This window comes from Agelaius tricolor, unplaced genomic scaffold (assembly GCF_023055355.1).
Source record: "Agelaius tricolor isolate 1412-34295 unplaced genomic scaffold, bAgeTri1.0.p SCAF_15, whole genome shotgun sequence".
Classification (NCBI taxonomy): domain Eukaryota; kingdom Metazoa; phylum Chordata; class Aves; order Passeriformes; family Icteridae; genus Agelaius; species Agelaius tricolor.
Genome location: NW_027269275.1, coordinates 13148986 through 13164997, shown reverse-complemented (window position 1 = coordinate 13164997; position 16012 = coordinate 13148986). Strand labels below are relative to the sequence as shown.

The 16012-nt window shown below is 48.0% G+C and overlaps 1 protein-coding gene across 1 annotated transcript in view; it reads right to left on the bottom strand.

Annotated features, from left to right (window-relative positions):
• NECAB2 (N-terminal EF-hand calcium binding protein 2) overlaps window positions 1–16012 on the bottom strand; it is a 71279-nt gene that overhangs the window by 14926 nt on the left and 40341 nt on the right. Inside the window, exon 4 of the mRNA XM_071440455.1 lies at window positions 2491–2516. Coding sequence (XP_071296556.1) covers window positions 2491–2516 — 26 coding nt within the window. The remainder of the gene's footprint in view (window positions 1–2490; window positions 2517–16012) is intronic.

Below are 16012 nucleotides of genomic sequence, written 5' to 3'. Positions count from 1 at the left end.
TGCAGGGATGGGAAGTGATGTGATTCCCATGAAGTTTGGGGCCATTGTAGAAAGGAGATGTAAGACCCAGTAGCCCCCATTGAAAATAACTCATCAGATTCTTTATTTCTATGCCTACTTCTGCATTTGATTGTTTATGGTATCTCTCCCTCCTACTGCTGGCATGGAGGAAGGGGTCTCAAAAGAAATTCCCTTTCCATTCCCTTGACATTCTTTGCCACTCAAAGCATTCAAATGCCTTCCAATTCACCCCAGTTTATATGAGCTGAGACTGGCCTTACATCTTTCCCCACATTCCTGTCACATTTACACCTCAGCCCACAATCACAGGTTGGACAAGCTTTTGAGAGTAAAATATGCCTTCAAAGGAAGAGAAGAGAGCTGCAAGCTGGGCCCAAAATCACGTGTTCTCCACAGAAGGAGCCACACATCCTCTGTGCCATCCTTGTCCTTTCCCTTTTCTGGTGACTGACACAGAGTACAGCAAAAAGCTGTTCCTTAAAAGCCACCAGTGCTGCTCCTCAGCCTAGGACAGGGAGTTTCACACTGAGGTGACATCTCTGTGAAGTGCAGCAAGACATAAACTTCAGGAAACAATCCCACTAATTAGGTTTTCTTGGCTTAATTAGAAGTGCCTATAGCTATTTACAGTCTGAGAACATATCCAAAGGGAAGCAGATTTTGGCAGAACCGGAATGTCACAGCATGACTGACAGCAGCTGTTCCATGATAAGTAAACAGCTCACTCTCATTGCAGTGGGCTTGTTTGGTTTTTCCTTCCTACTTGGGAAAGAAAAACTGAGCAGATCTGATAGGTAAAGACTTTTTCTAAGTCCTGAAATAAAAAGCTGGAGCCATCCATTTCAGGGGAAATGAGCTGTTGTGGGCACAGCCCTTGAGACTGACCAAGGAGCACATGGGAGGAGAGCAGAGCTGACTTTAACAAAGTATTCAGCTCTGCTGCTTTAGCATTATTTATTCATGTGAAGCTGCAGGGCTCAAGAAATAACTCTTAAGATGCTCTCAACATTTTATAACACACAACCCATTTCAAGAGAGACACCACAGCTCCCATTTAGACAAACTGGGGGTTTATGTTTAATACTTAGAGGAGAAGCAAGCAAATAAATCACAGGCAAGGGCAGGTATGTAGCAGATAACAGATCTAGGCAGGAACTTGGGCTGATGGATCCTTTCTCTGGCTTCCCCCAGCTTTCCCAGGAGGTGATGGGTTTATCTCCCTTCTCTCCTGGCAGCTTCACCCCTGGGAGAGGCAGTGAGATGGGATCACACTGGGTGACAGCCATGTAATTTCCTGATTTTATCAGAGTGATGGAGGAAGCTGTGAGGGGTTAAACAATGCCATTGTTACCCAGAGCTGATTTCTTGGGTCAGCTGGCAAGGAGACCTTCTGCAGTAGGAATGGAGGGATGGGAACAAGCCCTTCATATCCTCACCAAACCAAAAGGATTTTATAGAAGTCTTTGTTTCTTGCCTACCAAAGCAAGGACAAGCAGGAATAACCAGTGGAAAGGGGAATTGTTGCTGCTTTTGCTGCCAGCTTGGATGCTCAAAATGGTGAGGGCAGGGGTTGAGTGCACCAGGAGGAGAGAAACCCTGGACAATGTCCTGGTGCAGGCACACCCATGGACAGAGAATTCTTTAAGGTATCAAGAATAGGGAGTAACTGCCTGGTGCTGGCACAGGCACCAGTAACCCCATTTCTGTCTGCACAACCCACTCCCAGCCAGGCTTCCAAGGGCTGGAATTAACTGCAAAGTGATGAAGGTAAATGGTGAAGACCTGCTGAGGTGTCTTCATGTGTTCTTCTGTATCCTGGCACAGGAGGGGAGAAGAGATGGATGAGCTCTCTGCAAGGCTACACACCTCTCTTCCCATCTCCTCCCAAAAAGCTGGGGTGCAGGAAGCATTTCCCAATATCAAGCATCCACAATAAAACACACTGAGGGAGCAGTTTGAGTCACCTCCTAATGAAGCAAAGCCCTTCAGAAATCCCAGCAGGAAACATCCCCTTTCTGGTCAAGGTGTGGGACAAAATATTATCACAGGTTTTCTGTTCAGCCTTTAATTTTTGCAAGCTGTGGGAGGTACAGCAGAGGTAGTGCACTCCTCAGGCAGCCTGCTGGGAAACAGGAAGGCTGGCCTGGGGAGAAACATGTTACAGGTCTTGCAGAGGGAGATGGGTTTATTGAACTTTAGAGTGAAACTGGAAGCCACAACACCTCCAGAAATTAAAATCCAGCTTGTTATTGAACAGGGTCCATGTACTTTGCTTAGCTCTGACCCCATTTGTGTTGCACAGAAATGAAAAAAGTTCTGCCAATTTTCCTGTGGAACGAGGAGCAGAGCAGCAGCAGGGCTGAGATCCCCAGCTCCACAGCACTGCAATCTCTGCTGGGTTTCATGCAACCTTTGAAGGCCCTCATGCACACAATGATTGCTGCTGCCCAAAGGAGGGAGTGCACTCACCACAGAGCTCCTTGGTGTCCACATTACTGCAAGAGGGGGAGAACAAGGCAGGGAGGAAGCAGGAAAAAAGAAAGAGAGAGAAAGAAAGACAACTTTAATGACAGGACAGATGAAGGCTTAATTCCAACAACATCACCCACACCCTCAGCATCCCCCAGCCACCAGTGGGGACAGCCTGTGGAGAAGAGCAGGGTTGGTTCACTCAGAGCATCTTCAGCATCTGTGCAGCTGGAACAGGCTCACAAGTTATTCTGGATGTTCCCTGAGAGGGAAATGGGTACTTGTACATCCCCCCTGAGGAGGGACCTTTGCCCAGGGGGGACCCAGCACACCCGGCACATCAGCTCCTCTGACTTCCTTACAAACATCCAGCCTGGCAACACCCCGGTGAGACACTCACACAGGAATGTGTTTGTTCCCATTTACTCAGAATAAAAATTTGCAAAATATACTTTTCTCAATGGACCAATTCTCCTAATTCTGCCCCTATGAAGCAGCTCTTGCCTGGGACTGCCTCTAGACAAAATGGCACAATCACTCCTTAACACAGGAACGTTAAGTTTACATAACAACATCTCAACAGACCAGCTGCTTGGGAAATAAAGATTGCTGCTAATCTCTTTGTGCCTCCTATTCCCACACAATCATTAGTGCCATTCAAGGACTGGAACGACCCCTTAACAGAATTATATCTTATCCATCCATTTATATCCTGGGAAGTTATTTCTTTACCTAAACTCATCCCTGCTCTGTCTAACCTGCCAGCATAAGTGGATCAGGGCTTTCCCTGCCAGCATCCTCCTGCAGCCCTGCCCTGACACCCAGACCAAGGCAAGCACAAATGCCTGGAGTCCAGGAGGTGCTGCCTGAGCCTGTCTCCTGCTGAAGAAGGAGGTGGTGCTGAACCACAGCCCCTTTGGGTAGTGCTGCCTGCCATGGTGAGAAGATGTCACCTCTTGTCTTGGGTCTCTCCTGCAGGGCTGGTGGCACAAGCTGCAGCTGCCCCTCTCTGCAAAATGAGCTCCTGCACTAATTTATCTTCATCTCTTGGACACTTATATTCCTCAAACCCTGGAATTACTTCCCTGAATCCTACAAAACCCCCTGGGGAGCTGTGGGCTCAGCTTCCCTGGTGCTCTCATGGGCAGATCACTGAACCCACTGTGCACCAGAGCCACTCCTGGGCCCAGGGGCTCTGGCACTGCTCAGCACTCTGCAGCAGGTGGTTCCCAACACAGAACTTGAGCAGTGCAGCAGCAGAGGAGCTCAGGTGAGCCCCCAGCAGATGCATTTCCAGCCCTGGCACAGCCCCAGGACCCTGGCTGGTTGTTCCCCTAGGCTCTCTCCAGCACACAGCCTGGGAAGTCAAATGTTGCTTGCAGACACATGAAGAGTAGTTTTGACAGCAGCATGTGAAAAGTAGCTTTGACAGCAGCATGACCCACAAAGTGTTTCAATAATATTTTCCAGAAGACAGTTATTGTTTAAAAACACCTACTGACATGGTTATGGGTTTGCAGCTAGAGCATGTTACTGAGAAAAAAAAATCTGTTATTGTATTCCATGTGATTCTGCATTGTAATAATTGATCTGCTGCTGCCAAAATCGGTCTTTTATTTCCTCACATCTTGCCATTGTGTGATTTTTTAATTGTGCTTGAATGTTAATGCAGCTGAGAAGTTGCTTTTAATTTTAAGCCATCTTGCCTTCAGAATAAAGCTAATGAAAGAAATTACTGAAGTCACAAGCTGACTTAATAAAAAAATATGATAATGTTCAGATGAAAAACTGTAGGGAGAAATCAATGGGTACTTGAGCAGGCTGTTTCCATCCCCCAGGAGTCTGCCTGCTGGGAACATTGCTGACACAGAGCCACATCCCCACTGCTCTTACAGGGGGGCTCTGGCCCAGCTTGGGAGCTGCACAGCAAAAGCCACGTGCAATACCCAGCCACAAATCAATTTACAGGCTGATCTGGTGGTTTAATACTTTAGTAACTAAGCCCCACCTGGGTTATACCAGTAGGGATTTTTATTCTGCAAATATTCAGGATCTGGGGTTCAGGGCTGGTGAGATGGGAGGTGGCAGCTCCTGATGAGCTCCCTTGTCATCCCCAACCCTCCATCCCTGAGCTTCCCTTCAGAGGACATTTTTGGAGCAATCAGGTATCACAAATCCCTTCAGAAGAAAAACATTTACGTGAGCATTAGTTACCACCTTTTTTTTCAGATGCCAAATATTTAACACTCCTGTACACAACAATAAGCTAAAAAGAAAAATCGTGACAAGTTGTTCTCGTGTTTTCAGGAAAATAATTTCAAAAGTCTTTCAAGTACCAGAACACTTGGCTGTGAATTAGCTTTCAATTTTTATTACATTAATATGACTAATTCAAGAGCTTATTGAAGCCATAACCCAACTAACTAAGCAGAGTATAATGAAGTTTAAGTAGAAATGAAGGAATAATTAAAGATTTCTGTGTCATACAATTTTTTCTGCATTGTAGAGCCCACATATATCTAGTCTTGTTCCAAAACAAAAGTCTTTCTTCCAAAGGAGAAAAAAAAAATCAAGAAAATCCAAATATTTTTGAAAATCCAGGCCTTTTCTCTGTTTTCCAACCAATGAGGCTGTAGCATGGAGCAGCACAACCCTGCATCCCCAGCCTTGCTGGGGGTGTGCACCCTTTGAGGTGACTTTCCAAGGCAAAGATGTACTTTGGAGATACTCCATCTGCATTTGGCACACAATTGCTCCAACAGGAGTAGGAAGCAAACACAAGAGCACAGATTTCAACCCAGATCACCTTCTGGAAAGGCAGAGCCCAAGCCATGAACTACTGTGGCCACAAAAAAGGACAATTTATTGCCACCACTCCCCCCTTTTAAAGACACTGGGATCATTTGACCAGATAAACATATTGGCAATAGGGAAATGGTTTTCTCTCCTGGTTCACATCCAACTATTTCAAAGAAAAAAAAAAGACCTCTAAGTGTGATTCTCCTCCTGTGTGTGGGGGAGTTTAAAGAGCAAAGGAGTTTAAAGAGCAATGACCATGCTGTGAGAGCATCCCCTCAGTGGCTTAATTAAGTGAACTTGTCCACTAATTACTGATGCATGGCTTGTGCAAGCAAGAGGCTGCCCAGTGTAATGGCTGTGCCTCCTGCATGCTCCAGAAAGAACAACATTTCTCCCCACAAAGCTCCACCCAGCATTAAATTGTGTTTTGAAGAGCACCTGAGCTAATGAGGATCCCTGGGAAGTCACATCTCTCTTGCCATGTCCCTGACTGGGGATTGTCCATGGACAGGTTTTATCAGAGCTGTCCTGCACTGACCCTGCTGCTTTTCCATCAGTTCATAAGCTTTTTTATTTCTGTGAATGCCTTTCTTGAAACATGCTGCTATCCTTGAGACTTTATCCTGGGAAGAAGGCACCATCAGACAGAGGAGCTGTTGCATCAGGGTGTCCAAGAGCCCAGGGATTATGGCACCAGGCTGAGCATCCCAGCAGCCACACCTCTGGGTGGGTGATGGTACCATGCAGCCTCCAGCTCTTGGCTCAGAACCTCCAGCTCATTGGTCCAGATCAACCTAACATTTTCTTAAAGCAAATCAATGTTTTCCACCAGAAAAAAAATACTATTTCTGGAAACTCCCTGTGATGATGATTTGCATTGGCTGTTAATAAGCCAGCCCAGGGGAGCACAGCAGAGGAGGGAGCACCCAGAGAACATCTCAGGAGGGCTCAGCAGAGTCAGGGATGTCCTGGTCCAGTGCAGCTGCTGACCTGCAGAGGTTCCTTGCAGCAAACCCAGCCAGGACTCTGGAACCCAGCCTCTCTCCTTCCCAGCATCTCCCTGCCTCCCTCAGGCAAGGCTGATGGCCTCTGACTTGCTGTCCTTAACATATTCTTCCAGACTTCAGCTGAAGAGAGGAGAGGAAAAGTTATCTCAGAATGAAAAAGATAATGTGGAGGAGAGGAGCATGAAATTTCCTTCCTGGGTTTCAGCTCAGCCAGAGGAAAGGTGTCCCAGGCACTCCCAAAGGGCAGTACAATCAAAAACATAACGGGGATTCAGAAGATGCAAATACATCAAAGTCTCATCCTCACGTTTCTCATGCAAATATCTGCCTGGATGTGCTGCTCAAATGCTGCTCAGTCCCATCAGCTTCAGCTGAAGATAATAACCCTTTTCCTTGGGCAGATGAAAGGTTTGCATCAGCAGCCACACGGCTTAGTCACTTCACCAGCACAGAAAATGGAAGGGCTTTTTTCCTGAAATCACGTTCTACTTTTATTTCCATCTTTTATTCACAGCTTTGGGTTTGCTACAAGGCTTCAAACGAGCACGGAAACAAATTATCCTCCAGCATTAACCACCTGCAGAACTCATTTTCATTTAGGAAAGACTAAAAAACACCAAGTGCAGCTGGAATGTATTATTATATCTGATGATAAGGCTTCCAGCCCCATCAGCAACAGCGCTGTGTTATCTCAACACCTCAGAAGTGGCAAATATGCATCCAGATGCCTTCTAAAGGGTCACAGATGGTCACTTCTGATCTTTAGTTTCTGAGCTCAATGAAACATGCTTTACACAAACCCCAGAGCGAGAGAAATTATTCCAGGCAGAGCAAGAGAAATACCAAATACTGGATGCCAGTCAGGAGCTGAATAATTCTAAAGAATTAAATAACTTTCCAAGCCCATCATTTTTTCTTCTGAGTCCTGGTAAATCCTTCCTAAGGCCTATCCAAATACCTCCCTTATACCCACCTGATTGCTTAAGAAAAAAATCCCAGACCACTTTTATGGTATTACTTATAAAAGGACTTCCAAAATCTGGTGTGCCACATGCAAAGGAACAGCAGAAACCATATGTCAAGGCTGTCCAGAACCAGAGGGGCATCCAGCCACCTGCAGCTTCAAATGACACAGGCAGAGAAGGATTCAGGACACAAATCAGTTTTGGGCTTCATTTCTTTAGCTGTGGCAAGCTGGCAATCAGGGTTCTGTGCCCACCCGGCTTTACTTCAAGGGATGGTCTTTATCTGCTGCCAGATATTTCTTGCATGACATAAATCTGTGGTGTGCTTCACAGGAATAATCCTAAGGTGGTGCACCACATACTGGTGCAGGCACAATTGCCCTGCTCCCTATCCAGTGCAACAATAAAGACAGTGAGCCTGGAATAACCCAGCAGGAATTTGCTTTTCCCAGTGGGGCAGAGAGTACCACAAATGGGGAGCCATGAGGAATGAGCTGGCACAGGGTTCATCATCCTCCCAGACAGAGGTTCCTCCCAAAATCTGAATTATATGAAAGAGGAAAGGTTTTGCAGAGTGCACATGGATCAGCACCTAACTGGGACACATCCAGCACAATGATTTAGATTAAAACACCAGTGGAGAGCAGCTCCATGGGGGCTCCTGAAGGGGAGGAAAATTCTGCCTTCTCCTAAGCAAAACTAATAACTTTATCCTTCCCTTGGCATGTGCTCCATCACTGAGCACCTGGAGAGCACAGTAAGGGCCTCTGAAAGCCCAGCAACAAAACATGATTTTCTCCAAAGCCCTGGTAACATAAAGGAAAAAAAAAATAGGGGCAAAGATTATCCCAGAAATAGAGAGAAACTAAAGGAGGATTTTGTATGAAGTTTTCTCGTATTAATTTTGTAGTACAGTCTCATTACCTGTGGTGCAGGGTTGGGGTTTAGAACACATTCTATGTCCTTTGAGAGATGGTCTCTCTCCTCCTACTGGCCCTTGCTATCAACAGGATTTTCCCTCACCAGCTGGGCTCAAGTCTATTGACCCAAGGATGCTCTGCTCACCTAAACCTGGGGGTTGGCTTCTTCCTGCTCCTTGCACTCCTTTCCTTGGCATTTAGGCAGATGATGACCAAGATGGGGCAGTTTTGCCCCTTTCACACCCCGTGCCAGGTGTGGCTCTGCTCAGCAGGATGGAAGGTGAGCAGCACTGGGGCTGCACTGCACGCCTGCAGTCAGGCCCACTGCACAGTCATGTTTCACAGTTTTCTCTGCAGCCCCTTGCCTTTTTAGAGCTGTCTGAGTTCTCATTAGCTCAGCTGCTGCCCAGATCCAGTTTCCAAAGCACACACCCACGTTCACTGGAAATGCTAGTGCCCAAAGCTGTGAGCTCTGCCCTGTGTGCTTCCCTCTGGAGCACCAGGGCAGCAGAATCCTCATTAAAAGCCACTAATCTGGAAAACACTGATTTTTCAAGGTAAACTGAACTGACCTTCTCTACAAACAAGCACAGTAAATGTGGTAGGCTCAGGATAAAACACACTCCTTTATTCATCCTGTTCAAGGCTGCTCCCTCCCTGCTCAAGAGGACCCTGTGAAGCTGCTGCAGTCACACAGGGGGGCTTGCTCTGCCTGCAGCAGCACAGAGAGAAACCAGGAGCTCTCAGTTCCCTGCAGGCCGGGCTCCCCTGCCCAAGGCAGACAAAAGGCACCGCAGAGAGGCAGCACTGAGGTGCCAGCATCACCAGAGCTGCTCCTTTAGCTGAGCGACCTGCGGCAATGACAGCAGAGCCCCTTTGCCACCTCCCGCTCCTCCTTGCTGGGGAAGCCCCAAGGCAGATCCTGAGTGTGCCCGATGGCTCCCCTGGGGACAGGCACAGCCTCAGCAGCGGGACCCGACCTGCAGCCGCTCGGGCACACCCGGGCACACCTGGGCACACCTGGGCACACCCGGGCACACTCGGGCACACTCGGGCACACCCGGGCACACTCGGGCACACTCAGGCACACTCGGGCACACCATGGCACACCTGGGCACACCCGGGCACACTCGGGCACACCCGGGCACACCATGGCACACCCGGGCACACTCGGGCACACCCTGGCACACATGGGCACACCCGGGCACACCCGGGCACACCTGGGCACATCCGGGCACACCCGGGCACACTCAGGCACACTCAAGCACACTCGGGCACACCTGGGCACACTCAGGCACTGTGTCCTCTGGTTCTGTCAGAAACTGACCCCCAGCTGTCTGCAGCCTCCCTTCAGGAAGGTGTAGACAGCAATAAGGTCACCTCTAAGCCTCCTCTTCTCCAGGCTAAACAGCCCCAGTGCCTTCAAACGTTCCTCACAGAGCTTGTGTTCCCAGCCCCTCACCAGCCTTGACAATGTCCTCTTGGATCATTCCTTGTACCTTGGAAAACCATTTCATGGTTTATTGTCACAGTGGGCCAGAACCTCTTACCACTCACTCACAAAAGAAGAATCTCTTGAAAAGCTCACAAAAACTCTGAACAAGATGATAACACAAAAAAATCTCCTGCTAACAGCACAGTTAATATCCTGAAAAATATATCAATGCAGCATACTAATTTACTAAGCTTAGTCCAACAGTTTCTAAGCATAGTCACCACCCTAAGTAAGACAGACATTTAGTACAGTATGAAACATTTTCAAGTCTCTGCATGTGCCAAATTCCTAATAAATTACATCAAAACCCTCATTTTTATTTTTTTTTTAATGGATGACTTTTTCTTGAAAAATATCACTCTGCCCACAAGTGCATCAAAGAAAAGAAGAGAAGGCAGGTTTAATTACAGCCTACAAGTAACCTAGCTGCTAGGAGGGATGGCACTTCCAAATGTATTAAATTGATGATTACTGTGTTGATTATATTCATCACCTGGCAGGGCCAGGCAAAGCTGGGACTGTAGTCCTTGGAGGGATGGGCTGGACACGTCATGGTCAGCACAGAGGCAGCACAGGCAACTTCTTTGCTCTCAGGGTCCCCACTTTGGAAACACAGCACGATTTTCTGTGAAATCATCATCACGTTGCATTGAGATAGCTGATTATTTAATTCTGGCATCCTGGTCCCATGCAGTGTTTTCAGCAGCACAGCCTGCTTGTAAACCCCGCTCTTCACCTCCCAAACGCACTCCAGGAGCAGTAAATACAGCAGTTGGCGGCACATCCATTTCGTTGTCAGCCGCAGACAGAGTTTTTAAATGCCAGCTGTTCGCGGTGTGCTGGACTGCTGTGAATGTAAACTCTGTCACAGGGATAGCTGCTGTAACTATTTAGGGTTTGCGCGATATGGATTCCCTATTTGCAGAAAAATACAAAATAAGTAGCAGGAAGGAAAAGAACGGTTTCAGCCTGTGATGCTCATTCACAAAACCGTGACGCGGGGTTTCTATGTGGTGAAGTGTTTCTGAGCGGAGCGCTCAGAAAAATGCTTTAAAAACCCACAGAAACACAAAGTTGGAAGGGCTCCCACCCCCTGCTCCGCCAACCCAAGGAGCGCCTCTTCCAGCCTGGCCGGCCAAAGGACAGAACAAGCGTGCCCGAGCTCGGGCAGCGCTCACAGAGGGCGGCTGCGGCCCCGTTCCCCGGCAGCGCTCACCGGGAGCGACCCCCGGGAGCGGTCACTGGAAGGGGTCACCGGGAGCGGTCACCGGGAGCCATCTCCGGGAAGGATCACCAGGAGCGGTCACCGGGAAGGATCACCAGGAGGGGTCACGGCAGCGGTCACCGGGAGGAATCCCCGGCAGCGCTCCCGGCAGCGCTCCCCGGTAGCGATCAGCTGCAGCGATCCTGCCCATCCGCGGCCCGGCCCTGCGGCTCCTCCCGGGCTCGCTGGGCAGGGCTGGGGGCTCGGGCCACCCCCAGATGGCACCGCGGGGACCCTGGGGACACGGCAAGGGCAGGGCTGTGTCACCCCCCGCAGCAGGGACAGCAGGAGGAGATGGGCAGCAGAGAGCGCGGGATGAGCCGCTTACAGCGGCGGAAAGGCTGCGAGGGTTCGCGACGCGGACTGGAAATCGCTGCCCGGGTTCAGAGAGGTTCCAAGCCCCTGAGTTACCCCCAGAGCCATTTCCAGCAGCCCGAGCGACCTCGCTCACCCCGCTGCGCCCCCGCCCTGCCCTCCCCGGCAGCCAGGCAAGGGTGCGGGGACATTTCACCTTCTCGGGGACACGGTAAGGGCACGAATACCTCCGGCTTGCGGCAGAGCTACGCTCCAGCTGCTTTTACACACACTGCCCTCCACTTGTTGGCCCTCTCCTTTACAGCAAAAGAAGTCACATATCCTTGTTTTTAAGCTCTCATTATTTCTTTAGCTCAGTTTTGAAAGCAGACCACTAAAACAAACAAATACTCTTTTTGGAGAGAGAGGATCTCTAATGTTTTTACGAACAAACTATCAATGCTACAAGCCAGTCAGAAATGGCCTTTTTTGATCACTGAATATTTAACATTTTGCCTATTTCCACTTGATAAGAAAGCCTGGGCTAATCCAATTTCTACTTGTAATCTCTGTAACACTGAACTGCAAAAGAGACAGGGATTGTTCAGAACTCAGCTGAATGGGTTGCTAATTGCCAGAAGGAAATAACAAGATATTGAGAGCATGAGGTAAAACTAAATCAGCCTTCTCCTCCTTTTAGATTTTGTAGGTATCTTGTTTATTACCAAAGTTGTATGGAGGAGAGGAAGAAATTAGAGCAGCAAATGTGCAGGTTTGGATATGTAGCACACAACTGGCAGGGAACAAGTAAAAGAATAGTAAAGCAAGAAATCCCTGGACCCTCTTGCTGTATTTCCCCCAATGTCTTTGTTTCTCATGAATGCTTTTCTTCTGCCATTGAAAAGTTGCCTAAAAAGCCTCCTCCCAAATCCAGTCCCCAGGCAGACAGCTTGCTCTGCCCACCAAAGAGCAGCTGGACACGTTTGCTGCTTGATGCTGGTGCCCTAAGCACATTTACCCAGAAAAACCCCAATAAATTTGCACAATTGGAGCTGCAAGCAAAGTCTACAATCTCCTTGAATGCCTCAGACATGACTCAAACACAAGTGGCTGGTTAGAATTAAATGTCTTGGTAATTTTTATGGTTTTAATGAAAGATCTTGGTGTCTTTCCATTCCCTAGAATGGAAAACCAGTGATGCAGAATGGCCCTGCACAATCTACAAAATAAAGTGCTGAGCTCCTTTCCCGGCTAGAAAGGTCCCTGATATGATGGTTCTGCACTCCATTTGCACAGATAAACCCTCCCCACTCCTCTCACTCTGCAGTGAGCCCCAGCCTGCTGCTCCCAGAGCCAACCTGCCTCAGCACAAGACAGCCTCACCCCAGGGACCTGGCAGAGAGCCTGCCTGGAAAACACCTGGGAAATAGGATTAGAAATAGAAAAATGGCCTCAAATGTTAGTTCAAACAAGATTCTGTGCAGTTTTTCAGCTTTGTGTTTCTTGCAGTGACCTTCCCACTGGGTGATTTGTTTTTAAAGCCCCTTTTCTTTGGTGAGCCTGAGACATTCTGTGTCTCTGTCAGCACACAGATGCTGAGCACCAGCCTTGGCACCAAGCATTTCTTCACTTACATGAAAAATAGAGCACTGTATAGTTTAAATTACATGTTTAAAGAAGAATAAGCTAGAACTCAAAACCATCTCCCACATAAACAAAATCCACCAAGTGCCCATGCTCTTGAGAGCCAGAAATTAGAGCAAGACATGTAATTTTTGTGCAATCATTTTGTCCCTTTCAGAAGAGACAAGAACTATCTCTTGAATCAGTTAATCAAAATCTTGGCTGATTAAACCAGCCATAGTTTATTTCCCAGGGAGTTAATTGAGAACATTCCATATTCAGAAATGAAGCTGGTTTCAATGGGCACAGGCATCTCTGTAGTGCAGGCTTCAGACAAACACAGTATTCCACTGAATCAGGTTTGCAATGCAAATAGCCAAGATTAGGGAGGGGGAGAAAAAAAAAACAGGAAAAAATACTCAATCACAATCATCATTGTTCTTGCTCAAGAAGTAGAAGCACTTTCTGGTCAAATTTGAGAGGACTGGACTGCAGAAACCCAGAGAAAAACACAGAGAGCAGAGCAGTGCTCCTGAAGTCTCCCTGCACAATCCAAAAAATGGATTTTCTCAGAGGGAGATGTCTCACAGCAAAGGACACCAGACCTGGGGTGGGTGGTGGGAAGGGAAAGCACCTCCCATAGTGCCTGGAGGGACAGTGGCAGCCAAAGAAAGCAGGAACAAGAGACCTTGTCCAGCAGGGGGAAATAAGGACTGGAGCAGGAGGACAGCAGGACCCTGGCACTGTGGGTGCCTCCAGTGCTGGAGCTGACTGCAGAGCTGGAAGCAGCACAGCTGTGCTGGCACAGGGCTCCTGGGCCTGACATGCTCTGCTCCACTGTGGGGCTAATTAGTGCAGGCAGAGAAGCTCATCAGGACCATTGCCTGCTTCTGGGGGGGCCCTGCACCTGTCCCCCAGCTCTGACCAGGCTGGTACCTACCCTGACCAGACCCTGCACCTCTGCACCCTGAAGTGACCCCAAATTTCTGATTTATAGCACTGTGAGCCCAAATTTCTGATTTCTAACTCAGCTCCCTGTGCTCCCTGGGGGTCAGAGCAGGAAGGTGCCCTCCTGTCCTCAGAAGGATGCACCCCAAAGTGGGTGCTCAGTTCTCCCCTCCATCCCCTGCCAACCCCTCTGGAGCTGCCCCAGGTCAGAGCCTCAGGGATGGGAGGTGGCCCTGCCAGGGCAGTACAGGAGCACAGCTCAGGAGCTCTGTTCTCCATTTGTCACAATCCTGTGGCAGCAGTGACAGTCTGGGGAAGCTGCAAAGGCTTCTGAGAAGCTGCTGCTAATTATCCTACACACTCCAGCCTCTTCTAGTGCTTGCCACTGGAGAGAAGAGCTCATTTAGACTGGGGAGAGGGGAAGAACAAAGCCATTAGAAGAATAGCTGTAAGCCTAGCAAAGAGATAACAAACGACAGAGCAGCAAAATGCTAATGCCATGTCCTTGTCTCCTTGTGAATGGACCTGTGCAGCTCATCTGAGCAGTCCTGCTCCAGTGAGCAGATCCCTCCCCAAAGGATTGTCCTCTCCAGCCATGAAAAATGAATGAGGTAGAAAAGGAATTTTTAAAATCCCCTGCAAGGACTACACTTGTTTGGTCAACAGCCATGTCTGACATCCCAGTGCTTCCCCAGGAGCTGAGAGGTGCTTCCTCCATCCAAGAGGATGCAGAGGGGGAGTTGGTGCCAGCCCAGGGAGCTGGCAGGAGATGGGAGCTGTGAGCCAGGCAAGCAAGCTTTGTCCACTACCACAGTAATACCTTTAAAAGGTTTTATCTGTTCCTTTGTGACCCTAAAACTTGTTTGACCCTATACCTGCAAAGATTTTTCCTTTTAAAATTGATACATCTTGTTAGGGAAAAGTAAGCAGGTGTGTAAACAACTCTGCAAATATAACTGAATTTCCCAGGTAACCATTAATCCAATGATTTATAAAGCCCATTTCCACTACTAAACAAAAAGTATATATTTAGTTATGTGTGCCCATACATCACATGCACATATATGGCACAATATTGGTGCTGTTCCAGTAGCTTTGGTATTAATTGTAACATATCATTATTTCTCCAGTAATCTTCAGGCAGCTCCCCAAAGAGCACTGCTGAAACCTCCTGAAATAACAGCTAAAACCAGTGGTGAAAACCTACCCAGCCATGTCTTGTTCTTGCCCCCCAGCTGTAGCTGGGAAGAGAGAAGGGGGAGAGACAGTGTGAGCAACAGAGAGAAAAATGCTACTTTTTTGTTGCTTTTGAATATAATTTTGCCAAAAAATGCCAAGAGGAACAGAGGACACCTTTTGCACGTTCCTGCTGCCAGATGAGTTATTTGGTGACTGTGGGACCTACAGCACAGTTCTTGCATGGAGATACCTGGTATAAAACCTGGGCTGGGTGTTTGAAGCCCATGCCCAGCACCCCTCACCATTAATGCCCTAGAGACACTTCCCAGGCAGCCAAGAAGAATGGAAAAAGCTCCTTGGTGCTGCTGGGTTATTCTGGAATCTCCCCTTCCAGTTCAGCATCCTGCTGGGAGCACCCTGCTGCCAGAGGGGCTCTGGGACAGGAGCACAGACCCCTCCAGCCACAGCACCCCAGGGCTGACCCCCAGAGCAGCTCAGCTCCTCCTGCTCCCGCAACCCACCTCAGCCTCCCTCTCCTCTGCCCAGCTTTTCTCTTTCCCACTGTCTCCCCAGCTAATCCCAGTCAAGAAACTGGTACAGACATTCATTTTATCTACTCCAGTAAGGCAGCTCTCCGGTTCTAAAAATACTCCAGGAAATTGAATCAACATTTTTGTAATTGGCTGGTAGCAGCAATTACTAATAATCAGCAGGAACATAATCTTCTTCATTTTCTACTCTTGCTGTAATGTAATCTCAACAGCAAACTTTGCTTTGCACACTAAACAAACGCAATGGCCAATATTAAAAAAAAATGGGGAGATAAAGCAGAGTTTCAAAACACTTAAAAATAAGCAAATTTCTATCAAATAGCAAAAAACTGTGATTCAATGGCCAATATTAAAAAAAAAGGGGAGATAAAACAGAGTTTCAAAAAACTTAAAAATAAATAAACTTCTATCAAATAGCAAAAGACTGTAATTCAAAGAGCCTTTGGGAAAGATCAAGTTAATATTGTTCCTATGCTC